Genomic DNA, 26980 nt, shown 5'->3' with positions numbered 1-26980 from the left:
AATGTGCTCTGGATGTTGAATGAATGAAATTAAGCCCTATAAAATCAAACTGATTTTACTCTTTACTGTTTAAGCCTAAGTTGAAAGCTTCTGGGAGGAAGACAAGGTCATGTTTGAAAAGTACACAATGCACTGGGTAATGTATCACAAGGCACATTTCTGAACCATTTTTTAAACTTTGTAATATTTTCCTGGACCTTGGAAACTCTCAGATATGCCTTAAATCTCTGTAACTCAGTCCTTCACCAGCTTCCAGAAGTTCCTCCCAAGGTAAGGAGCCTCAACTGCATTTTGTAAATCACCAGGGTTTGCCGCCCCTACATCTTTGGATTGGCTGTTGGCAACCCTGCTCTGTTTTGCATCACAATCTGTATGACTGGCTTACATTAGAATCCACAACCAGATCCACAGCAGCCAACCTCAAAGCCTTTCCAGAGACATCTTCAAAGCCAGAGTTGCTATCATCAGGCCCCGTGTGGCCACTTCCCCTTCCTGCCATAGCTGTTCTCTCTGCACTCCCAGGATTCTCAACAGGGAGGAGGAGAGGGGTCCATGGGGGCATTTCCTTCCCTTTGCTCCCTCCCCCAGATACTTTGTGGGTCTTTCCATTTGGGGCCTATATCAACCTTACTCCTACACTTAGGGTCATCTAATCAGAGACCAGTAGGTTCTGTTTACAAAAAAGCCAGAAACTCTAAGTAGTAGATATAGCATTGTTCTATTTTATAAGCCCAAAGATTTTAGCTTTCCTTAACTTGAATTATTGCATATATAAAGTTCTGTGGGACAAGTTACTTAAAACGAAAACTTGCTAGACATATAATAACAAACTTAGGAAATGCTTCAACTCTCCAATATTTAGGTAATATCTCTTTTTAGGAAGAAAGGAAAAGGAGTTTACTTCTTAGAGCCGAGGAAATTACTTTCAGTCTCCCATTTTCATTCTTTCTGTAGAGATTTCGATAATACTTTGGTTTGAAGTGAGAGTTTAAAAAAAAAAAAAAAAGCAAACTACTGACTTGATAATCCTTCCGTTTCTGTAGTGAATCAGAATTCTCAAAAGCTGCTCACACAGGATTCAACGTCACACATCGAGTCCCTAATCTCCTCCCCTGCAAGATTTCAAAAACAATCAACCCCCCTGTAACCATCGCATTGCTCAGAAGGAAGGCTCGCTTTTGACTTAATAGGATTTTGTGTGCATGCACGTTGGTAACAGTTGGCAAATGTCAATGGGCTTGATTATGCTTTTCATTAAATTTTTAAAATTAAATGTTTGGATTATTTATTTTACTTTGCGTTCCTTAGTCACTTGGCACTGTGTTCCTCTGTTCCTCCTTCCTTGAAATAGGCTGCAAGATTTCATGAACTCATTGTTCTGTCCAAACCAAGCTCTCCACTAGGATTGAGCCCCTTCCTGACTCCTACAGCATCTGCCCCTACGACTCCTTGTCAGAGTTAGGGGACCAGTCATTGAGCACTTCCAGCCCATGCTGCCTGTATCTGTCCATGTTATTACTTAATGTTTTCATTTCAGTGGCCTTACCACCATTACGCATAAGCTCCTTAAGGAGAGTGTAATGATGAAAGAACATGGGTTTGGAGTCAGACAGACCTGGGTATAAATTCTGGATGCAGCACTGTGAGCTCTGTGGACCTGCAGAAGCTGAACCTCTCCTGAGGATTCACTTCTTTATCTGTCAAAAGGGAATCATACCACTCACTTCACAGGGCTTTGTGAAGATGAATGAGAGAACCTATATGTAATAGATTGTCTGGTTCAAAATAAGTCTAAATAAATGTTACCTGAACCAACCCACAAATAAAGTAAGCCTTGGAAATGCATCCTTAAGAAATAAAGTATTATGTATTGTATTGTATATACATATTTGATGATTACATATTACATATGATTTGTTTTACATGTTAAGCTACTTTGGTATCTATAGGTTATATCCAAGATGGAACCCTCTCTCCACCAAAACCCAGAAGAGCATATTCTGTAAAATCTGGGAATTGTCTTACTTAGTAGAAAGTCAGGCGTGAACAATATAGAGTATTTTGATTTTTGTAGCTACCCTGACACTATCTTGCACAGATTATTGTGTTCCTTCTGTTACTGCCAGCAGCTCATTTCCATTCCCCACCTTCAGCAGAACTAAGCTGCAGCAAGTGGCACCAGCCCCTCCCAAGACTACTGAACAGTTGTGGTGTATGGATGGTCTTAAATGGGGACACCAGTCGCCACCTAAATAAAAACTGAGGGATGAAGAGGTTAACACAGTTGCAATTTAGTAATTTACTGGCCTTTAACAGACCTTGGCCAAATGAGCAATACAAATGTACTCCAAACAATTATCCACAAATTCACAATGTTCACATGATTTACTTTGGTTCTTTCAAGACGAGCCATGTGTAGGTTATTACTAAAACCTGCTTTTATTATGTTCATTGACTAGGTAAGATTCACTATTCCAAGAATGTTTGCTGTTGCTACTTTCTAGGCTCCATCAGAAGACTGACACCAAGAGAAACGCTGTGTAAGAACTCTGGAGTGAGCTAAGACTGGGAAAATGAGGTTCCACAGTTCCCACAGAGCAGATTTTTAGTAGCTAACGTTAAACATGTAATCAAGTAATTACAATATAATGAAGCAATACCAATGGCTGTAGAATAGATTTAGATGAAGTCTCACAGGAGTGCTTATTATTAGAAACACACACGTTAAACTCCTGTATCGTAGGCCTTTTCTTAGGAATCTTGTCAGTTGCATAGTCTCACGGGCATATTACCAGGCATTAAACTTAACCATTGAGCTTTTCTGCTGTCTTTTCACCGCTCTTTTCTATATCCCCAAACTGCTTTATTAGATTTATCTTTTGCTTTTCTGGGGCATATACTCAAGTAATTTTTTAGCAAGAGACTTAAATACACAGTTATCAGAGTGGCTAAAATAAAAAATAGTGACAACAGCAGATGCTAGCGAGGATAAGGAGAAAAACGGATCATTCATCCACTGCTGGTGGAAATGTAAAATGGTGCAACCACTCTGGAAAAGAGTATGGCAGTTTCTTAAAAAATTCAACATGCACTTACCATATGACATAGAAACTGAATTTAGGCATTTATCCCAGAGAAATGAAAACTTATGCTCACGCAAAAGCCAGTATACAAATGTTCACAGAAGCTTTATTTGTAACACTCAAAAACTAGAAAAAACCCACATGTTCATCAGTGGGTGAATGTTAAACTGTGATACATCCATACCAAGAAATATCACTCAACAATCAAAAGGAGCACATTACTGATACAGGCAATAACTTGGATGAATATCAATGGCATTATACTGAGTTAAAAAAAAAGCCAATCTCAGGGGTTATATACTGTACGATTCCATTTATACAGCATTCTCGAAATGGCAAAATTATAGAGATGGAAAACAGATTGGTGATTGCACAGGATTAGGAAGGAGTCGTCAGGGAAGGAGGTAGCTGTGGCTATAAAAGGGTACCATTAGCATCTTTGAGAAAGAACTGTTTTGTACTTGACCATGGTGGTGGTTATATAAATCTATGTATGTCTAAAATTGCACAGAACCTCCCCCACCACACAGGTGCATGTAAAACTTGTGAAATCTGAAAAAAGCTGAAAAACATCAGTAGGTTGTATCAAAGTCAATTTCCTCATTGTGATACTGTACTAAGGTTGTGCAAGATTGTGCAAGATATTACCACTGAGGGAAACTGGGTGAAGGGTATGTGATATCTCTCTGTGTTATTGCTTCCAATAGCATGTGAATCTATTATCTCAAAATACGAAGTAAAAAAATTTACAGGTAGAAAAATTTATAAAGCCCTTGCACACATGATATGATGATGTCATTATTTCTGTTCTCACAATAAAACCTGGCTTGGCTAGGTAAGTCCAAAATCATTTTTTCTCAGACCAGAGAGTAGAAGGCATTCTTTTACGGTTTCCTAGGAAATCTTAGGATTCCTTCCAGCTCAGATAATCTTTGATTCTATGAGTTGGTTTTATTTGTTCACCAACTTTAACTTTGCTTTATGCTTATACTGCTGTGATATCAAACTATTATAGATAGAAAAAACTCATAATTTTAAGACAATGGAGCAAATCAAATATCTCATGGGTTTACAGCATTTGTAAAACACACTTTGAAACACAGAGGATTTGGCTGGGCATGGTGGCTCACACCTGTAATCCTAGCACTTTAGAAGGCTGAGGCGGGAAGATCACTTGAGGTCAGGAGTTCGAGACCAGCCTGGCCAACAAGGTGAAACTTTATCTCTACTAAAAATATAAAAATTAGCTGGGTATGGTGGTACACGCCTGTAGTCCCAGCTACTTGGAAGGCTGAGGCAGGAGAATTGCTTGAGCCTGGGAGGTGGAGGTTGTAGTGAGCTGAGATTATGCCACTGCACTCTAGCCTGGACAGCAAAATGAGACTTCACCTCAAAAAAACAAAAACAAAAACAAAAACAAAAACAAAACAAGTAATTTAGGAGTGTGGAGTCAATGATGTCCCTGCACCCTTTTCATGTTTTGATTGAAGTCTAAACACAAAATCGAATTCCTTATTGATTACAGGATAGTTTAAATTGAAGTATTCCTACCTTCAGGATATGTACATCTCCTTTCTATTAGGTCTAAAGCACTTTTTCTTCCCCAGTGATAACTGAGAAGGCAAGCAATATCAAAAAAAGAAAATAAACTATCTGAACAAAATGTAAAAAGTTTACTCCTAGCAAAATTATAGCTGAATAGTAAGCAATAGCCATAATGTTAAATTAAGTATTATATAAAATAACCCATTTTGTAACCCATGCAAACATGCCCATAGCTGATATAAGAATCTGATCCATAAATTCAGAGCTTGCCTTACATAGAAAGATCCCTCTTTGCACATCAGAAAGCTTCAGTATTCTTAAGACTGGTTTCATTAAATTCTGAGAACCTATTAATATTTATGGTTACAGTCATTTGTGTGAAAAAAGAAAATTGGTTCCACACTCTTTAAAAATTAACTTGCGGCTCAACGAAAAAGATAATAAATGTAAAATAAGTCAATTAGGTCATTAATTATCAAGACTGTCTCTGAAATGACTCTCACTTGAAAGAGTAAAAATATTTGGGTTGTAAACACAAGTTCTCACTAATATACTTTGTCTCAAAGTCATTTCCTGGAGTTATTAATAAATATTTCAGGATATAATTTATCAAATTAATTAAATGATATGGGATTCTAGATTTTACGTAGATAACTTATGTCAGAGAAAAAATAATCATGGTAAATTACAATGAATACAAAAATAGATCCTAATTGTTCTTTTAAAATTAATACATGGATTTTCAATTCAAAAGAGTTTTCAGTTACAATCTTGAAACAGGTACTGAGTGTATAGAATAAGCCAGGTGCCGCAGCTGCAGAGAGGCGTAAAGAATGAGCTCTGCCCTTGGAGACATTTAACGTCTCGCTGGAGAGACAGTACACACACCTAAAGAAGACCAGGGTCAGTGCTAATAAAATAAAGTCCATATTCACAATAGCAAAGACATAGAATCAACCTAGATGCCCATCAACAGTGAACTGGATAATGAAAATATGGTAGATACGCAACACAGAATACTACGTAGCCATAAAAAGAGTGTAATCATGTACTTTGCAGCAACATGGATGGAGCTGAAGGCCATTATTCTAAGTGAATTAGCACAGTAATAGAAAACCAAATACTGCATGCTCTTACTTCTAAATGGGAGCTACACATTGAGTACATATGGACATAAAGTAGCGAACGACAGACACGAGGGCCTACCTGAGGGTGGAGGCGGGGAGGAGGAGGGTAGGAAGATGGAAAATTTACCTATCAGGCACTACGCTTATTACCTGGGTGATGAAATAATCTGTACACCAAATCCTTATGACAATTTACCCATGTAACAAATCTGCTCATGTACTCCTGAACTTAAAATAAAAGTTGGAAAGAGAAAAAGTCTAATGACCATTTACAACATTGCTTCCATGGGAAAACTCACTGCAATATAAATGTACTTTCGTTACACAAATGACTCTTGATAGGAGGACAACCAGTACAACTTTTCAAATAGTCTGAAGTGATTCAAAACGGAGATAATCTACTTTATTAAATTCTCAGCGCCATTTTTGGCAGGCATTGCAGTGAAACTGGATACTTCCTCCAAAACAGGCAGAACTTAAAAAATAGCTACATACACAAAAATCACCAAAGACAGGTTTCTTGGAAGTGCACCTAAACCTTTCTTTCTTTTTTAAAATCATTAGACAGCTGATTATTCCTTTGTTCAAATACATATTCCAATAAACACTTACTAAGTACCTGCTAAGAACCAGGCATATAGATATAAAGATAGATTAAGCCTTGCTCCTCAAGCTCCAGGATTTACATGTGAAAAGATAATAGTGTATGAAGTCTCATGAAAGAAGTAAGTCCAGGATGCATGGGGAACCACAACAGCATGGTCTTGGAGGAACTGATCCCTGAGTAGTCCTGAGATGGGTAGGTGAGGGCCAGGTGTAGAAGAGTAGGAAGAATGGTCCAGCAGAGTGAGGCATGCATAAAAAGACCAAAACCTTTAGAGAATGTGGCCAGTAGATCAGAAGAGCTGGAGAGTGGGGATCTGCATCAGGGGAGAGGGGAGAGAGAAGGCGGGAGACAGAAGCTGACGAAGGCGTCTGGAGAAGGTGGCAGGGACCAGATCAGGAAGGATTTTAATGTTGCAAGCTGGGAATCATTGGCTTTAGCCCAAAGGCAGTGGGGAACCTTGGCCAGAGAGTGTTAAGTCTTCTGATCAGAGGATCAGTCTGGCAGCAGTGGTGGGGACATGATGGAAGGCAATGATAACGAAAACCAGCAAAGAGGCTACAGCAAAACTCCAGGTGATGAATAACCAGCGTCTCAATAAAAGCAGTGGCTGTGCCTACAGTGAGGAGGGGGCAGATCCTTGAGTTATTTGGCAGACAGACTGGGACATAGTGATTTTACTGCACACAGAGAAAGAGGGAGAGGAGGGAGGAAAGAGTAGCTTCAGGGTGCAGATCTGGGTATCTGGCTGCACGACGGTCATGTTCCCTGGGTCACAGAAGACTAGAAGAGGTGCAGGCCTGGGGGAAAATGAAGGGGTACCTGGGAAGAGCAGTTTCCAAATAGGACATGTATCTCAGCTTGTCTGTCACGTGGGAGCCATTGGGGATGGTTTGAATAAATCCTGCTTTCTGGTTTTGAGAGCAAGTGATCTGTGATGTCTTTGTAGTACTCGACGTCACTACTCTTTCCCTGGGTCAAATTCACTTGTGGGTATGGATGGCTGTGGCAGTGAGTATATAGAAGGTCAGACTAAGGGATAGGAAACCCTTCAGGAAAGGGGACTGATCATTTACATATCAATTTCCCCCCTACCACACAAAACCAATGGGGAATAGCAATGTGGAGATGGGGTGTGGAACGTGCATCTGGATGCCTGGTTTTGGAAGGAGCTCTTTGATCCTGTGGGGAAATTGGGCTCAGCAGGGTTAAGGCATAAAAGAAGATCGATTTTCCAGAATAGTTCCAAGTGGGCAATGTGCTACATGGAGGACTTGGTCAGGAATGAACCATCCCAAAGGGCAGGCTGGTATAATAACACAGGGGTCTGGGACTGGGGTTGGGGAAGCCAGGCAAAGGGACTCAGGGGTTGCCACAAAGATGCCAGGAGAAGATGGCATGTGTCAGGAGGACTCAGTGCAGGATGAGGCTGTTCAGGTCTTTTCAGACACAGAGCTCAGAAACAGCAGCTCTGATTGGCAGTCAGGGAAGCAGTCCACGGGGAGCGGGGAATAAGGTTGGTCAAGCTGGCCCTTCCGGCCAGCACTCACGCTAAAGGAAATAGAATCCTGGGGTCTGAGATGTCAAGCCAAAATATGAAAGGAGACGTAGGGGCACCAAGAAGCAGGGAGAGGTCAGCCATAGGTTAAGAGGCTTAACAAATCTGTCTGGGAACAACAAAGAAGCTGGGGTCCAAAGGTCTGGGATTCTTGGATTTGCTACTGCTAAGCCCTTAAGAGCTCCCTGGCACCACCAGAAAGGGTCTTCTGACAATATGTGGCTCTCATATTATGTGGCCACTTTCCTCTTCTACCCCACATGCTCTCCCTATTAACTGCCCCAAAACCGAACAACTACAGCTCCCAGAACACGTTGTGCTATTTCACACCCATTGTTTCATACCTATTTTCTTTTCCTAGAAATATGCTTCTACTGCTTTGCCTACCCGGAGAAAGCTTCTCATCCTTTAAAAGCAAGCTACAATGTTCCCTACTCTAATCCTCACAATATAATATCATTGCACATACTAGACTGTATGGCAATTGACAAAAAATAAAGGTCATGCACCTCATGCTTGGCATGTAGTGTGCTTGCAATATGTGCTGATAAGTGAATAGAAGCATATATCCTAATATGGGTCTAGTTCACCCTTCTCTGCCTGGGGTGCTGACACAGTAATACATTCCTCTAACTGGTTTGTTTCCAGAGCCTTAGCCATACTGTCTAACAGGCATTTTAGCAGAAAAGACTCCTGATTGATAGGTGCTGGCCTCAGCTCAGACCAACCTTGCAGCCCCTCTGGGTCTCTGCAGTCCCTCAGCCAGCACAGAGGCTCAGCTCTGCAAAGCAAAGGCAATAGTGGGACAATGTCAACCACATATCCTACTGCAGTCATCCAGTGAGTTGGCCCTTCAGAGGATGACCTGAAGAGAGAGATGTAATTCTAGGAAGGGGATTCTGAGCCTTGGGGGAGGAAGAGGAGGAACAATGGGCTCCAAGAGATTCATGATCCATCACGAGGATGGGCATCTTTTGTGGGGAGGACAGTTCACAGCATTCATACGATTTACTAAGAGGCCCTTGACTATTAAGTATTAATATTCACCATTCCAGAAATACGCTTTGCTTGAGGCAGCTCTGCTCAGAGCACCAGCTGCTGAATCCAGATCCCAGAGGACTTGGTCATGGTCAGGACAGATCAGGGAAGGAAGCTGAGTTCCCCTACAGCTCAGCATTTACACACTCCCATACCATCCCAAGAGAAGCCTTTCTCAAGGCAGATGTACATATTTTAAAGAATGTCCATGATCTGTGTCTTGTACAACTTCAAACGCAGTGAGTAAGAGGGAGTAAGGCTCAGGATACCTCTACCTTGACCTTTATGTTCCTTAGAACAATAAACCTGCCAGAGAATAAAAAATAAAAGGCAAATCTCCAGGGTCTCATTCGTGATGAAAAGTTTGGTTTGACCTCGCGGTCTCAGTCCTGAGCTCAGGAAACGCTAATAAATAGACAAATCCTGAGTAATGGCTCTTTTACATTTGCCTTTTTTTTTTTTTTCTGGCAGAGAAGCATGTGGTGTTAGAAGGCAGCAGATAAAGGCTTTCCATACTAAAGGGGCAAGAAGCACACAAAAGAGAAAGCAAATCTAAAACTGGAGAGGCTGACACTAAACTCTGGGGAATTGAGAGTCACTTTTTACCCACATTCTGTAAAGGGCAGAAAAAACACAGGAAAAAGTTTCTACTGAAATATGTGTGCTTTGTTTTTACGTTTTTTGACTAGAAAAATATGCATCACTCAAATCCACTCAGATATCTGAATATCTGCTGGACGTTTTTTGTTTGTCTGTTTGCTTGGTTCCTACTGTTCCTTCCCTGAGTTCTGAAAAGATAATTAAAAAAGAATCCTCAGAGTGAACCTTTAAGTTTTAGTTGTTAGAAGCACATACCTTTGTACCCAAACACATGTGGGCTCTGTCATTGACTTGCTAAGTAATCTGGATAAGTTTCTGAATCTCTTTAAGAACTCAATTCTTCAGCAATGAAAATGGAAGTATGAATAGTACTGACTTCAAAGAGCTGCTGAGGGAATTAAGTGAAATGATGCATTAAAAAATCTTAGACTAACCTGGCATACTACAAGCATTCAATAAATGGTAGCTAAACAATAGAAGTAACATCTCTGTCAATAAAGAAAAACAATTCTAAGGACACATTTTTGTGCACAATCATGCAAGCTGTAACAAGTAGAAAGGAAGAAAAACAAACAAACAAACAAACAAACAGAAACAGTAGGCCTGTGCTCTTTAGTGAAAATTCCCTGCTTTATACCTTAGAAGGGGTGTCAGACTGTCTTCCTCACCTTCACGTGAGTTCGGGTCCGGCAGAGAAGTGTCCCCCCTCCCCTATAACAACATGGGTCATCCGTCCAGGCCCATGGAAAGCGCAGAAAACCACAGCCTGTGCCATCATGCTTTCTGCCCACCTCCACTACCCAGCTTAGCCAAGTGGCTGGACGGTTCTCCCACGATCATTATCCTTCAGAAGCTATTAGCACTGCATTTGTCTTTTCTCCAAAACAATTTTTGTCTCTTTTCACCATGTTAGAAAAAAATCTTCCCTTAGTTTTTCTTTCTTTCTTTTTTTTTTTCTTTTAAAGCATAGCGGCCTGGGGGAATTCCTCCACACTTTGGACAATCACTCCAGCTAAGTTTGCAGGGAATGGTGTCTGCCCTAATTGGCAAGCTTCATTCCTGCTCACCACTTATTCAGACCACAAAAAATAATTTCAGCAAACGTTCTGCTCACGTCATAGTTTTGCATCCATGCTGATCTCTAGGGAGCCATTATTAATCCCAAGTACGTTTTCTCTAAACGTGTCTCCCAAATTCGAGTCCTACTTCTTCCAAGATTTCTATATGGCTTCTCTTACTCAACACTACGTTAAACCAAAATTCTATTTCTTTCTAGTTAAACTATCTTCCCCATAGCGGAGAAAGAAAAGAAAACAAGGCTTTCTTGTTTCATTTTATCAAACAAAGCTGACTTAGCTTATTAATTATAAATAAACAACAGAGATGTAGGTTAAGGACTCTAGATAACTCCCTTATCATTTACCAATTCCTTCAGTATCAGGGAAGCATGGCTTGGCACCAGGATTGGGAAAGATAGGATTCCACATGTCCGCCACTTTGGACATTCCTTATTTCTATGCTTTCAATAAGTGGCAGTCACAGTTTACACGAGCACAGAGTTCAAAGAAAATCACAACAATCAAACTTCCTTACCCGGCAGTCTCTCTGCAGTGTTTTCATAAGCGCGTTGTATGTTTCTGTATCAAAATACAACCCTTCGTGCATGTCTTGCAGGAAGTCTAAGTCCTTAAACGTGGGGTTGGATTTCTCTCTCTCTTTACGGGATGCTCTCCGCTTATACGTTGAGCCTTTCAAGTCATATGTAAAGTGCATTCTCATGGAGCGTGGCAAAACGTTGTTCATCACCACAATCCTGATATTAATGCCTCCTGACTGCATGCAATACAGTCCGTAAAATTTTGGCAAAAGAGTCCTTGGATTCTGGTTTAAATTCTAGAAACCAAAACAAGAAAAATATATTTACAATCTTCTATTTTGACAAAATAATGTTCCACTAAAAATGTGTTTTCATGCTGATATGATAATTAAAAATGGAATGTGATTGTCTTTATTAATGTCCATTACTAAAATTTTGCTGTTTCTAATCTATGTCTTAAGTCTGCTTATTGGACAGCAATTTTATTATTCTAAACTCAGGGCAGTGAAAGTGACTGAATTGAAATTGGACATAATGTCCCAAATTGGCTCCAACTAAAAACAGGCAAGGAATTGACTGGTGCCATGAGTGACTATTCTCTAAGGCAGCTAAAGAGAAAATGAATTGCCAAGGTATAAGGGATGAACATTTAAAATTTTAATAGCTCCTGCAAAACTGTCTTCCAAAATGGCAGACCAATTTACAACCACACTATGTAAGATTGTACATAGATTTTCCCGTCACTCTTACCAGTGCTGAATAGTACCCAAACTTTAAAATCTTTGTAAGCATGATTAGTGAAAAATGGAAACCTGTTTTTAAAAATTTGAATGCCACTGATTATTTATGTATTTTTAGTCACCTTAAAGATAATTTTGCTCATTTTTTTTCTGTAGGTTTTTGTCACTGTTGAAATTCTTGATATATTCTGGATATTTATCATTTCTTTCATCTATATGGGGTAGTTTCTTCCAGTCTGTTGTTTTTTTTATTATTTAAAAAAATAGGGAGGCCAGGCGCTGTGGCTCATGCCTGTAATCCCAGCACTTTCGGAAGCCGGGGCGGGCGGAACATGAGGTCAGGAGTTCGAGACCAGCCTGGCTAGCACAGTGAAACCCTGTCTCCACTAAAAATACAAAAAATTAGCCTGGTCTGGTGCCATATGCCTGTAGTCCCAGCTACTCAGGAGGCTGAGGCAGGAGAATTGCTTGAACCTGGCAGGCAGAGGTTGCACTGAGCCGAGATAGCGCCACCGCACTCCAGCCTGGGTGACAGAGCAAGACTCCGTTTCAAAAAAAAAAAAAAAAAAAGAAAGAAAGAAAGAAAGAAAAAAAGGGAATACATACCTATTTTTGTTCCCTTTTGAAGTAGATAAAAAATTAAAATAGTTTACAAAAGGGCATGTATTCAATGAAAAGTGTCTCCGCTATCCTTGATTCTTCCCCCAATTCTCAACATTTGAGAAAACCACTGCTCTCACTTTATTTCATTCCAGAAATATTCAATGAGCTTATATTAATTTTGTGTCTGGTACTTTTTGTTATATAAATGTGTTGCCTTTAAAAAAAATTTTTTTTTTAAATTTTTTGAGAGACGGAGTTTTGCTCTGTCACCCAGACTGGACTGCAGTGGCATGATCTTGGCTCACTGCAACCTCCACCTGCCAAGTTCAAGTGATTCTCCCGCCTCAGCTTCCCAAGTAGCTGGGACTACAGGTGTGTGCCACCACGCCTAGCTAATTTTTGTATTTTTAGTAGAGATGGGGTTTCACTATATGTTGGCCAGGCTGGTCTCGAACTCTTGACCTCAAGTGATCCTCCTGCCTTGGCCTCCCAAAGTGCTGGGATTATAGGCATGAGCCACTGCACTTGGCCTAAATGTGTTGCCTTTTGATGTGGTCATATTTATTTACTTGTTTCTTATTTTTGTGTGTGTGTGTTTGCTTTTTATTTTTTTTTTTGAGACGGAGTCTCGCTTTGTCGCCCAGGCTGGAGTGCAGTGGCCGGATCTCAGCTCACTGCAAGCTCCGCCTCCCAGGTTTACGCCATTCTCCTGCCTCAGCCTCCCGAGTAGCTGGGACTACAGGCGCCCGCCACTTCGCCCGGCTAGTTTTTTGTATTTTTTAGTAGAAACGGGGTTTCACCTGGTTAGCCAGGATGGTCTCGATCTCCTGACCTCGTGATCCGCCCGTCTCGGCCTCCCAAAGTGCTGGGATTACAGGCTTGAGCCACCGCGCTCGGTCTGCTTTTTGTTTTTAACAAAGCTTTTTTATATCCCAAAGTCATAAACTTTTATTTTCTTCCAAATTTTTAATAGTTTTGGTCATTACAGTTGGTCTTTACTCCCTATGGAATTAATTTTGTGTGTATGCGAAAGATCTGAAATAGAGAATTTAATGTTTTCCTCAAATGGATACTTATTGAACAGTCTGACATTTTCCAATTGAGTTTAAATCCCCCCATGTCAATACAATAAGTAGACAAATTCACATAGATCTATTTCTGAACACTTTATTTGAATCCATTAATTTATCTGTCTAAAACTGTACTCATCCTACATCCTTAACATTAGTTACAGCCTTACAGATTTTTGGTATATGCTATAGCAGGCCTACTGTTTTTCTTCTTTTTCAAAAATGTTTTCTCCATTCTTACAAACTTTCTGTTTAATTGTTCATTTTAAAAAACATTCTTCAAATGAGACTTGCTCGCACTTTCACAGAAATCGGCTTTGTCGAGCTATGTTGAAAAATCCTATTAGAATTTTTGCTTGGAATTAGACTGGATTTATAAGTTGATTTGGGAGCAGTTGAAATCTTTACAATACTGAGTTCAGGAACAATGCATATTTCTTCATTATTTCAGATCTTTTTTATGTCCTTCAATAACATTTTGTAGTTTCCTTCATATTGGGTTTGTAACATTTGTTTTTATAGATTCAAGTATTTTAGCATTTTTCTTATTACATTCTTTCTGAACTGATTATTGTTTATGTTTTCCACGTACTATATCTTGCTTTCCCAATCAGAATTACAGTACTCACATGACTTTATTTACTTATTTCTTTATTTTTCTAATAATGTTCATTATAAGTTGTTGTCATCATGAACAGGATCTCTTTTTTCTCTTATATTCTCCTAGTCTATATCATCTATATAATGGAATATAATGGATTTTGTAGATTTATCTTTTATCCTGCAAATCTGCCACAGTCATATCACTTCTAGAAATTCCTGATTTATTTTCTTGAAGGTTTGCTCATTTTGAATTCTGTCATTTAAACAGAACAGTGCTTGTACTTATTTTGTATTTCTTTTTGTACTCAAGACTCAATGCCAGAATTTCTAGCAAATTTATCAGAAAGGACTATTGATGGGAGGGTCATTCTGGTCTATTCCTATTGTTTCTAGAGAAAGGATTCTTGTTTTTCTCCATGAGCTATTACATGAACTTTTAGAAGACTGATAAATGTACAACTCATGTATTCATTTATTTACTTACTATGCTTTTTTAAAAAAAACTCCCCTGCTACTTTTTAGAATTTTAATTAAGCAAAGATGTTGAATTTTGAGGGCCTTAGCTTCTCATCTATTTGGGTAACCACATGATGTTCACATTTTTTCTTGTTAATGGGATGGATTATATTGTTATACCAGCTTACATAATTGGGATAAAACCACTTGTTCAGCTAAATTTAATTTTTCTTTTTTTTGAGACAGGGTTTTGCTCTGTCCCCCATGCTGGAGTGGCTTGATCACAGTTCACTGCAGCCTCAACCTTCCAGGCTCAAGTGATCCTTCCACTTCTCAGCCTCCCAAGTAGCTGGGACCACAGGTGTGTGCCACCATGCCTGGATAATTTTTTATTTTTCTTGTAGAGATGGGGTTTCACCATGTTGCCCAGGCTGGACTTGAACACCTGGGCTCAAGTGATCTACCCACCTTGGCCTCCCAAAGTGCTGGGATTACAGGTTGAGCTACCATGCCTGGCTCTTAACTTTTTTTCTAATTTTAATTAAATATAAGTAGTCACATATGGCCAATGCAGTTTTACAAGAGGACAAGTATATCTGAGCTCAGAATTATGGAATTTTAAGATTTACTAATTAAGCAGGTTATAAAATAATATTATATCAATTTGATCCTAATTTCAGATAATTTTAAAATGTGTGCACAAACAAAGTATAATTGAAGGCACATATACCAAATTTTAGTAATATGTATTTCTAGGAAAGAAACTATAGTTAGTTGAATTTTTTTTGGCTTTTATATATTTTCTGTTTTCTCTAAAAAAAAAAAAAATACTTGTTCAGCATTGACATCTTTTAAAATCTGCCTGCAGGCCACTAAGATTTTTATTGAGATTTTTTATTTCTATACTTCTATATGAGATTAATTTAAGTATTTAATGCTGTGTCTAGCAGATTTTGGAATAAAATTATATTTTTACATAAAATGATTACATGGCATCTCATGAATGAATTTTTAAAAATAAAGATGACATTTATCACCACTCATAGCAAGTGACTGGCAGAACTTGAGCTTCTGAAATCCAGACAGCTTCATGTAGCCCTTCCAATCATAGAAAATTAATAACTGTTATGAAAGTACAATGAAACTGGAGGTATGAAAATGACTGGACGATTTAGGAAAAGTGGGGTTAGTTTTGAAAATTTTGGAGTAAATGTATAGTAAATCCATCCAGGCTAGGTTACTGTTCCTTTGTCTCTAAAAGATTACATGAAAGGTGATTTTTCATATTATCATATTTACCTATGAAATTATAAATTCTGAAGTCTAGTAGCTGGGAAGAGCTAACATAGAATATGTGCTGGTGTATTAGTGTAGGGGTGAAAAATGCATTCTCTAGAGCCCTTTCCGCTTGTGTAGCACCAGCTCTGCAGCTCTCCAGTTGAATCACCCATGGCAAGTTACTTAATTTATCTTTGCCTCAATTACCTCTTCTATAAAATGGTGATCATTGTAGTATCCAAGGTTGCTGTGAGGATTAAATGAGTTAATGAATGCAAAGCACTTAAGGCCTTGTTTAACATGTAATAAGCGAACAATGAAAGTTAACCATTTATACGATTACTGCGTACTGGCTGCAAAGAGCTTTGCAACGCATTGCTTCCTTTATCTTTCCTTATTATATATCCTGTATCCTTGCTTTATCACAACAACTATGTAAGATAAGTCTTTCTCAGCTTTCAAAGACTGAGGGAGCTAAGGCTCACCAGTTATGCTGCTTACTCAGGGTCACACAAGTAATTATTGGCTGGGTTGGGATTTGAACTCAGGATTGTGGGATTCAACAACTATGCTCTGCCATTCAGTTCTAGTTTACTTTAAAACATCTATTCAATGAATGTCATAGCATACTTTAAATGCAGAATAAAGCTTACCAAAGAGAAAGAAACATGCCTGAGTCATTGAAAAAACAACAGAAAAAAACTGTTGAGGAAAGTAATTAAACTTCAAGTAGAAGCTTTCATGATGTGCAGTTCCTTACCATGTAATAGCCCGGCAGGAGCTTCTGAAGAAACTCAGCTTCTTTGTGCTGAACTGTTTTGATGATAAATTCATCATCACTGGTCACAAAAAACAAGGATCCACTGGCTCCAGGGTTAGACAGTTCTATTAGAGGTTCACTGCAGATGGAATACTAAAAGAGTAAATGAATAAACATTAAAACATACACTTGATGTACGTGATACCTCCAAGGAGGACAATCATAGCACTGCACATCTTGGCTATGTTGAAACAAGAAGCTCTCTCTATGGGCTTTAAAAGAGGCTCCACATATACCAAGAAGGCTCTCTGTGAGATTTCTACAGATTTAATTGGTCTGTTTATCTTAATAATTCTATGATGAAAAACAGACATACACTCTTTACCCCCAGAGTCATGCAATAGCATCATGAATCATCCTATCTGTCCAATGAGATAATTCAGTCGTGTTGACTAAGGTGCTTTGTTTCCAGCAAATGTCCATAAAATAACAAGTGAAGATGTGATCCGCACTGTGTTTTATCCCTTGAACACCAACCCTATTCTCTTTTCATGATTTTCCCAGACGATGTCATCTACTCACGGTTTCAACAAGGAGATGACTTCAACATCTGTATCTCCAGCCCAGATCTTTCACTAGGGCTCAAGACCTGTTCATCTAACACTTTAATAGACATTTCTATTTTGGTTATACCACAAACAATTTATATGCAAGAAGTTCACAATCAAGTTAATCTCAAGGCTGTGGTTAGCCCATATGGTGCCTTTGTGGTAATTAGAGAGATGCAGCTCCGGGCCAGGATACAAAGTTGGTGAGTAGAAGAAAGGTTGGGGCCAGGCGTTGTGGCTCATGCCTAAAATCCCAGCACTTTGGGAGGCTGAGGTGGGTGAATGATGAGGTCAGGAGATCGAGACCATCCTAGCTAACACAGTGAAACCCTGTCTCTACAAAAAAATACAAAAAATTAGCCTGGAGTGGTGGCACGCGCCTATAGTCCCAGCAACTTGGGAGGCTGAGGCAGGAGAATCTCTTGAACCTGGGAGGTGGAGGTTGCAGTGAGCCGAAATCGCAACATTGCACTCCAGCCTGGGCAACAGAGCGAGACCCCACTCAAAAAAAAAAAGAACGGCTGGATTCCAGTCTCCACTCCTTCCCCTCGGCCAGCTAGGAGAGCTTGAGCAGTGCACAGCCTGCACAACTGCACATGGTGACCCTAGATCATCTGCTCCCTGTTCTCTGCCTTTTCCCTCTTTCCCTTAGAGAATGGAAGCATTATTTGCCTTGTTCCCCAAACCAGAAACTAGGGCATCATCCTTGACTCATCACATTTTCCCATCTTTCCTATCCAGACTGTTGATGCTACTTGCTCACTTCTGCCAACATCCTAAGTTCAAAAGCTTCATCATTTCATGCCTGAATTGTTATGGCAAGCTTCTGGTCTTAATTTTCCACGCTCATCCCCTCCAGTACATTCACCAGGAAACTAGGCATCTTTCTGAAATGCAAATCTCTTCATGTTTTTCTGGGCTTTCACATCTTTTACAGAAAGACAAACATTGCACGTTCTCACTTATTTTTGAGATCTAAAAATCAATGGTTCTTAACAGAGCTTTCAAAGGCCATGAATGACCCAGCCTCCTCCCCAGCCTTCCCTCTCATGACTTCCTCCTTCAACTTTAGCTCTAGCCCCAGAGACCGACTTCTCATGTTCTTTTTTTTTTTCAGTTTTTAAAAAATTTATTTATTTATTATACTTTAAGTTCTAGGGTACATGTGCACAACGTGCAGGTTTGTTACATATGTATACATGTGCCATGCTGGTGTGCTGCACCCATTAACTCGTCATTTACATTAGGTATATCTCCTAATGCTATCCCTCCCCCCTACCCTCTTCCCACGACAGGCTCTGGTGTGTGATGTTCCCCATCCTGTGTCCAAGTGTTCTCATTGTTCAATTCCCACCTATCAGCGAGAACATGCGGTGTTTGGTTTTCTGTCCTTGTGATAGTTTCCTCAGAATGATGGCTCTTAAAAGTGCTGCATACTCTCAACTCCCAGGCTTTTGCGTTGTCCTGTGCCTGCGACAACCTCCCTTCTACTTCCACCTGCCTACCACTCATTGTTGTATTTAATCAGCATTTAAAAAATACCTATTGAGCATCTGCTATGTCCCAGGCATTCATAAAGCTTATATCCCAGTAGGAGGAAACAGACAGTAAACAAGTAAATACGTTACACATCAGAATGTGGCAAGTGCAGGGGAGAAAAAATGGATCATGGAAAAAGCAGCAGAGAACACCAGCAAAGAGTGAGGAATGGGTTGCAGTAAATTCCAAATAGGGTGGTCACTGAAGGCCTCCTTGCAAAGGTGGCATTGGAGCAGAGGTTGAGACCAGGCAGCAAGCCACATGGCTATCTGGGGAACGGGCACTTCAGGCAGAGGGAAGAGCAAATGCAAAGGCCTGAGACGTGGTGGGTTCAAGGCACAACAGGAGGCCAGTGGCTGGAGCAGACAGGGCGAGGAGGAGCCCTGAAAGGGATGGAGCCCGAGAGGTCAGGCGGACAGACCACATCCAGTGCTATAGGCCACTGGAAGGACTTTGTTCTTTTCTCTAAGGGAGCTGAAAAGCCATTGGAGGGTCTGGAGCAGAGGACCTCTCTGTTGGGTTAGGAAACCACTGTAGAAAGACAAAGGGAAGATGCAGGGAGCATAATTCATAAGCTGCTGCCACAGCTTCAGCTTTCAGTGCCTGCTGAGACAGCACTTGCTCTGGAAAACTCTTCCTGGTTCCATGGATAAAAGATCAATTGCTTCCTGGCCCTGGATATTCTCATCACAGAAGTCACTACAAAACCCTGCAATTGCCTGTTTCCTTTTCCCCGAGTTGCAGAGATTGTAAAACTCTGTGCAGCAGAAACTGTGACTATCTTACACTGTGATACAGTTCCAAGACCTGTGCCTTCGAACATGGTAGGTGCCTACATACGTGGTAGGTACTCAAGAAATTTCTGTCAGATGGCTGAACTCCACCAACAATTGTATGGCTGTAAATATCACTGTTTTTGGTTTTATTAAACTCAGTGTTTATTAACTAATAATCCACATCATTGACTAGAGAAACACTGGGTGGCAGAGAAAAAGGTAAAGAGGCCATGCAGGTGTGAGATAGACCCAGCCTGGCAGAAGCAGGAGCTTAAAGAACCACATCGTCTTTAAATTTTTCTATTTTTAAATTTTTGATTGACAAACAATGATTTGTTTAATTTCAATTTTTTTTATTTCAATAGCTTTAGGGGTACAAGTGGTTTCCGGTTACATGGATTAATTGCATAGTGGTGGAGCCTGGGATTTTAGTGCACCCATCACCTGAGTAGTGGACGTTGTACCCAACAGGCAGTTTGTCATTCCCCACCCCCTGCCCACCCTGCCTCTTCTAAGTCTTCAATGTCCATTATACCACTCTGCATGTCTTTGCATACCCATAGCTTAGCTCCCACTTAGAAGTGAGAACATGCAGTATTTGTTTTTCTATGAGATATAATAATTGTATACATGTATCGGGTATGTGACATTTTTTGATCATGAATACACTGTAGAATGATCAAATCACGATAGCTAACATATCCATCACCACACACACTTCTTTGTGGTGAGAATATTTAAAATCCACTTTAAAAAATTAATTTAGAAAGATATACATTACTATTAACTATAGTCACCTTGCTATACAATAGATCACCAGAACTGATTTCTTCCATCTAACAGACTTGTATACATTCACCAGCATTTTCCTTTTCTCTATCCACATCCTACCACCTCAGCCTCTAGTAATCACCATTCTCCTCTACTTCGATGAGTTCAATTTTTCCAGACTCCACAAGTAAGTGAGATCATGTGATATTTATCTTTCCGTGCCTGGCTCATTTCAGTTAGCACATTGTCCTCTACGATCATCCATGCTGTTCTAAATGACAGAATTGTGTTGTTTTTAAAGGCCGAACAGTATTCCATTGTGTATATATATCACATTAAAAAATCCATTTATCCTTTGATGAGCATTTATGTTGTTTCCATCTTTCCCATTGTGAACAATGCTGCAGAGAACATGGGAGTGCAGACATCTCTTCACTGTACTGATTTCCGTTGCCTTGGATAGATACCCAGTGGTGGGATTGTTGGATCATATGGTAGCTCTATTTTTAGCTATTTGAGGAACCTCCCTACTGTTTTCTAAAATGGCTGTATGAATTTACATTTCTACCAACAGTATATGAGAGTTCCCTTTGCTCTACCTCCTCATCAAACACTTGTTATCTTTTATATTTTTTGATAATAACCATTCTAACAGGTGTGAGGTGATATCTCATTGTGGTTTTCTCTCATGATTAAGAATGTTGAACTTTTTTTATGTACCTATTGGCCATCTGTCTTTTTTTAAAAAAAGACAAGGTCTCGCTCTGTCACCCAGGCTAAAGTGCAGTGGCCTGATCACGGCTCATTGTAGCCTTGACCTCTCCAGCCTCTGGTGATCCTCTCACCTCAGCCTCCTGAGTAGCTGGACTACACGCATGTGCCACCATGCCTGAATACTTTTTTGTATTTTTGTAGAGATGGGGTTTTGCCATGTTGCCCAGGCTGGTCTCAAATTTCTGGGCTTAAGCAATCCACCTGCCACAGCCTCCCAAAGTGCTGGGACTACAGGGGTGAGCCAACATGCTTGGCCTGTATATATATATACACACACATACACACACACATATATTTTTTGAGAAATGTATATTTAGGTCCTTTGCTCATTTTTAAATAGGGTTATTAGTTTTCTTGTTATTGAGTAGTTTGAGTTCCTTATTTATTTTGGATATTAACCCCTTACCTGATGCATTATTTGCAAATATTTTTTCCCAATCTGTAGATTGTCTCTTCACTCTGCTGTTTCCTTTGCAGTGCAGAAGCTTTTTAGTTTGCTGCAATCTCTTTGATCTATTTTTACTTTTTTGCCTGTGCTTTTGGGGTCATTTAGGAAATCACTGCCCAAATCAATACTGTGCAGTAGTTTTTCCCTATGTGTTCTTCAAGTAGTTTTACAGTTTCTGGCCTTCCATTTAAGACTTTAATCCATTTTGAGATGATTCTTGTTTATGATGTGAGGTAAGGGTTCAATTTCATTCTTCTGAATGTGGATGGCCAGTTTTCCCAACACCATTTCTTGAAGAGACCATCCTTTCCCCATTGTGTGTGCTTGCCACTTTTGTCAAAAGTCAATTGACTACAGATGTGTGTGTGTGTGTGTGTGTGTGTGTGTGTGTGTTTATTTCTGGACTCTCTATCCTATTCCATTGGTCAATGTGTCTGTTTTTATACTAGTACCATGCTGTTTTGATTACTACAGCTTTGTAATATAAACAGCCATATCTTGAGGATGTAGGCATCTGAAAAAACATCAAGGCTAAAAAAATCCCAAAAGTTTTGTTCTGAGCTTGTGAATACTTAAGTCCCTATCATAGAAAAACCTGAAAGGAGGGACAGTGAAAGAAAAAGTGAGAGGAGGGAGAGAGAAACTAGCAGAAACATGATTAAAAGGTAGTTTCTGGATATGACCTTTTACATTATTCTGCTTTGAAAATACTGAGGATAAAGGAAACACAATTATCCAAGAAAAGAAAGAAGCAAGTGTTTGCTGGCTTCCTAAGTCACTGGCAACTTTCATCTTCCACTTCCCCTTCATTCTGTTAGCCTTGCTTCTCAACAATCTCTTACTAAACAGCATTAGAGCCTAAGCCCACAGATGAGTTGAGGATAAGTTGGGAAAACAGAAATAGCTATCAGACTGCAGACAGGACGCCATAAAAACCAAGAGTAATCAGAGAGCGCTTGCCCAGCCATGTGTGCAGACAAAGTGTTCTTGTGGAAGAGTGACTCGTGAAAAGGGCATGAGATTTGTACCAGCTGCTAGTTATGTGATCCCGAGTAAGGAATTTAGCATCTTGGAGTTTTAGAAGCCTCATTTCTAAAAATAAAGGTAATAATATCTACCGGAAAGTTACTGGAAGTTTTTAAAGTGAATGCTTTTGAAATCCCTGGCAAAGAGTGACCACGTATTGCTGTTGTTAATTTTATGACATGATCACACACAGGTGAGAGAAGCACATGGCCTACAATATACTCATTCCACAGGCAGGTAAGAAGAGCTGACACCACCCTAGGATGCACTGAGGTTCTCAGCCGACTGCCCATGACTTCAGGGTGATCCAAAGAGACACGAACGCATTCTGAGTGAAGCAAGAAAATGTTGGGTTTCTCATTTACTCACGAATTTGGGACCCTGGAATATAAAGGTATGGACTCCAAGCTCTCATAAAAAGTGAAGGCAGACCCTAGACTCTCTTTAGGAATTTGGATTCTTTGTTCCATGGCATTTGAATTCCTGACGCAGAACTTCCTTATGAGTAGGAGTTTATGTTGTGAAAATATGAAAACAACAAAGGATGCAGCAATTAGAGGCTGCAAATAGAGAAATTAGGGGGGTGATCCAGAAAGAGGTGTCTAGAAAAAACTGGATTCAGACCTAAACATCTGCTCCCAATTAAAGTCTCCAATTCTTCTATAAGCAGTGACATTTAAAAAAAATGCAGTGACATAATATGAAGGCTATTTCATTGGTTACTACACTGTCAAATATTCTTTTATTATGTCATTTATATATAACATGAATGAAATAATAAATTGTTTTGATCCACTTTAATAACCCTTTGGGGGCTATTCATAGCCCAGCATCAATGTGCAATAAACTGTGATTATGATACTGAACAGGAGTACCACCATTATGCTGTAGAATTCTATGGTTTCTCACTCTACAACTCAGTTACTACGTTCTCTTCTAAGCCACCTTCTTTGCAACATTGCCTCTTAAGAGCAAATGAAGAGGAGAGATGGGAACATTTTAATTAGTCATGATCAAAAGCCCCCATGCGTGTTCCTGGGTTTTATGCACCTTCCAGGCACTTGTCATCTGTGCAAGCTGTTCTAATGTATTCATGCTCTTGCTTCTATTTCCTGCAGGGTCTCCCTGCTATACCCACTGGAGAAAAAGAAAGAGCAAAGCACAACCCAGCTGGGCCCTGCCAATGTAAATTAACAATGTAAACTTGCCCCATGTGGCAGAGATAATTTTATGTGCCATTTCTTCCCCTGATAGTATGAAATATTCACTCTGCTCGCTTTCTTATTGGTGCAGGTGAGCCTGAAAAGACTCATGTAAGTTCTACTGGAATTTTGAATAACCAGGCACATGATGGAGAAGGAAAGAACCCATGGCTGGTTGCCCAAGCAGAGATGGGAATGCTCTGGGGCCATTTGGCTTTGCCTTGGGAGGTGTTTGTCTAGGAAAAAATAAGGAAGAAGGAAAGTTTGCACTGCTGCGTGCAGAAGCTCCTTCACCATACTGTTTCACAATCCAAATTATGCATGTTTCAACATGAAACTTGTTATCAGCATGCACAGGGTAAATTTTAATGGGACTGAACACATAAACAGAATAATTCAGGCAGGAATCCAGATGCAACAGCAAAAAACTAAGTAGAAATACACACAAATCGCAGGTATTCAATATTACACCTAAGTATGGAGTTACCAACGGCTAGAGATTGTTCCCACACCCCCGACTTACATCACTATATCTTCACAAGTGTGGGTTTGAGTAGCCCAAGTTTGCCAGCCACCATGATGTACTTTGTGACTGGCACTGTATCCTTTGTTTCTTCACAGGGTTTTTCAAGCAATGTCTTATTTCCTATTTCTGTGCTTTCCTTTAGCTAAACTCTTCCAAAATGTGTTTTGTTAAAGGTGTTTGACTTCTTTCGGCTGTATTCTTCAGAATGGACAATCACAGGTCAATGGGCTAGGGAGAGGCTAGCTTGAGTACATATTTGCTAAGAGGTCTGTGATTCTCATCAAATATGGGAAGCATGAGGCCAGCTGGTGAAGGGTCTTCAAGCTCTTGGGGAGACCACTGTTTGGTCTAGGCTCTGACCCCACCAGTGTGTGTAACCTTGGGCATCTCCCTTTGCTGATCCCAGCTTCAGATTCCTCATCTGTAAAATGAAGGATTGAGCTAAAAAGTCACTGAAGGTTATTATACCTGATACTCAAGCATGCTGTGTCATGTAAACGACCCTTTCCTCATCGATCACACTCCAGATCATTAGGTGTGGCCCCAGATAGAGCGGTTTGGAGGTGAGCTTCCAGAGACTCCAAGGTTTATTGGGGAACCGCCTCAGTCCTGTGCTACAGGTGTCTCCAGTGCAGGCACAGGTGGGTGGCAGCTGCTGTTGGGGACCAGGTAGTCATGTTTAGCTAGGGCCACTGCCTTTGTTCTGTTTCTTGCAAGCCCCAGAGATGTGTCTAGTTACTGAACCATGTGCATGGTGAATGAGGGAGGTGGACAAATGGAATCAAACAAAAACACACTTACGTACCTGGCTCTATCTTTCCCCCATCGTCTGTGGGTCTGTGTGTGTGTGTGTGCATGTGTGTGTGTGTGTGTTTCAGACGCAGTCTTACTCTGCTGCCCAGGCTAGAGTGCAGTGGTGCAATCTTAGCTCACTTCACCCTTTGCCTCTGGGGTTCAAGTGATTCTCCTGTCTCAGCTAACCAAGTAGCTGGGACTACAGGCTCATGCCATCATGCCCAGCTAACATTTTTGTATTTTTGGTAGAGATGGGATTTTGGCATGTTGGCAAGGCTGGTCTTGAACTCCTGACCTCAGGTGATCCACCTGCCTTGGCCTCCCAAACTGCTGGGATTATAGGCATGAGTCACCACACTTGGCCTCTCTCTACCTTTTAAGTTATATTTACATACATAAAAGTGAAAAGAAATTGTGAAATTAACACTCATGTATCTATCTTCCAGCATCAACTCATGAATGGTAAACTCATTCATGATCAATCAATGATCAACTCATGGCCAATCTTGTTTCTTCTAGACCTCCAACCACTCTGCTGCCTTACTTCCCTCAGATTTTTCTTTTGGGTCTGGGGGCATTCAATTTATTTATTTTTAACAGTTATAGTGAGATATAAGTCAGAAAGCATTCAATTCACCCATTTAGAGTATATAATCCTTCCGATTAATTTTTGAATTGATAAATAAAATTGTATATTTTTATGGTATACAACACGATGTTTTGATGTGTGTATACATTATGGAATGGCTCAATCAAGTTAATTACCATATTCTTCACCTCACATATTCATCACTTTTTTTGTGGTGGGAACTTTTTCTTTTTTTAAAAAAAATGATATATAATAGTTGTACATATTTTGGAGGTATATGTGATATTTTGATACCTATACACAATGTGTAATGATCAAATAAGAGTAATTGGGATATCTATCACCTCAAGCATTTATCTTTAAAATCTACTTCCTCAGCAATTTTCAAGCATATATTATTATCTATAGTGATCATGTAGAATCAATCTCCCACATTTATTCCTCCTCTCTAATTCAAATTTTGCTATTTATTTATTTTTATTTTTGTTTTTTTGAGATGGAGTCTTGCTCTGTTACCCAGGCTGGAGTGCAAAGGTCTGCATTCGGCTCACTGCAACCTCCGCCTTCCAGGTTCAAGTGATTCTCCTGCCTTAGCCTCCCGAGTAGCTGGGATTACAGGCACGTGCCACCACACCCAGCTAATTTTTGTAGTTTTAGGGTTTCACCATGTTGGCTCGAACTCCTGACCTCAAGTGATCTTCCCACTTCAGCCTCCTGAAGTGCTGGGATTATAGGCATGAGCCACCGTGCCTGGCTGTCTAATTCAAATTTTGTATGCTTTGACCAACTCCTCAGATTCTGTTGAAGTACATCCCAGATATCAAACAATTTTATCCATAGGTATCTCAGCGTATCCTCTAAAAGACAAGGATTCTCCTTTTAAAATAGAACCATGATATTATTATCCCACCAAAAAAGTTATTTCTCAACACCATCAAATATCTAGTCAATCTTTATATTTCCTTAGTTTCCTATAATTTAGAAGCTTGTTTATTTGAGTTGCCTGGACCTATCTGTTAATGTTAATAATGTTCCTGATAAAAACTCTTCCCTCCAGCCATATTGGTCCACTAAATGTCCTTCTGAAAACTGAATACATCCACATTTCTGGTTCTACAGTGCCCCTTCCAACCCTTCACCCCTGAGCATCCATCTCTTTTCTACCTTTTAAAATCCCTTGTAATTTTTAAGGCATGGTTAAAACCACACCATGCTCATAAGAAGACCTCCTAATCATCACCCCAAGAAAGAGAAAGACCTCTAC

At 40.0% G+C, this 26980-nt stretch overlaps 1 protein-coding gene across 3 annotated transcripts in view; it reads right to left on the bottom strand.

Annotated features, from left to right (window-relative positions):
* The window catches only part of PIP5K1B (phosphatidylinositol-4-phosphate 5-kinase, type I, beta), a 316932-nt gene that overhangs the window by 115758 nt on the left and 174194 nt on the right, over positions 1 to 26980 (bottom strand). For all 3 annotated transcript variants that reach the window (XM_011970143.1, XM_011970145.1, XM_011970144.1), the window contains 2 exons: positions 16663 to 16815; positions 11149 to 11448 (listed from right to left, as the gene is read on the bottom strand). In XM_011970143.1, coding sequence (XP_011825533.1) covers positions 11149 to 11448; positions 16663 to 16815 — 453 coding nt within the window. The remainder of the gene's footprint in view (positions 1 to 11148; positions 11449 to 16662; positions 16816 to 26980) is intronic.

The sequence above is a fragment of the Mandrillus leucophaeus genome, unplaced genomic scaffold (assembly GCF_000951045.1).
Source record: "Mandrillus leucophaeus isolate KB7577 unplaced genomic scaffold, Mleu.le_1.0 Scaffold93, whole genome shotgun sequence".
NCBI lineage: Eukaryota > Metazoa > Chordata > Mammalia > Primates > Cercopithecidae > Mandrillus > Mandrillus leucophaeus.
Note: the sequence above shows the minus strand (reverse complement) of the source record. Positions and strands in the feature narration are given on the sequence as shown.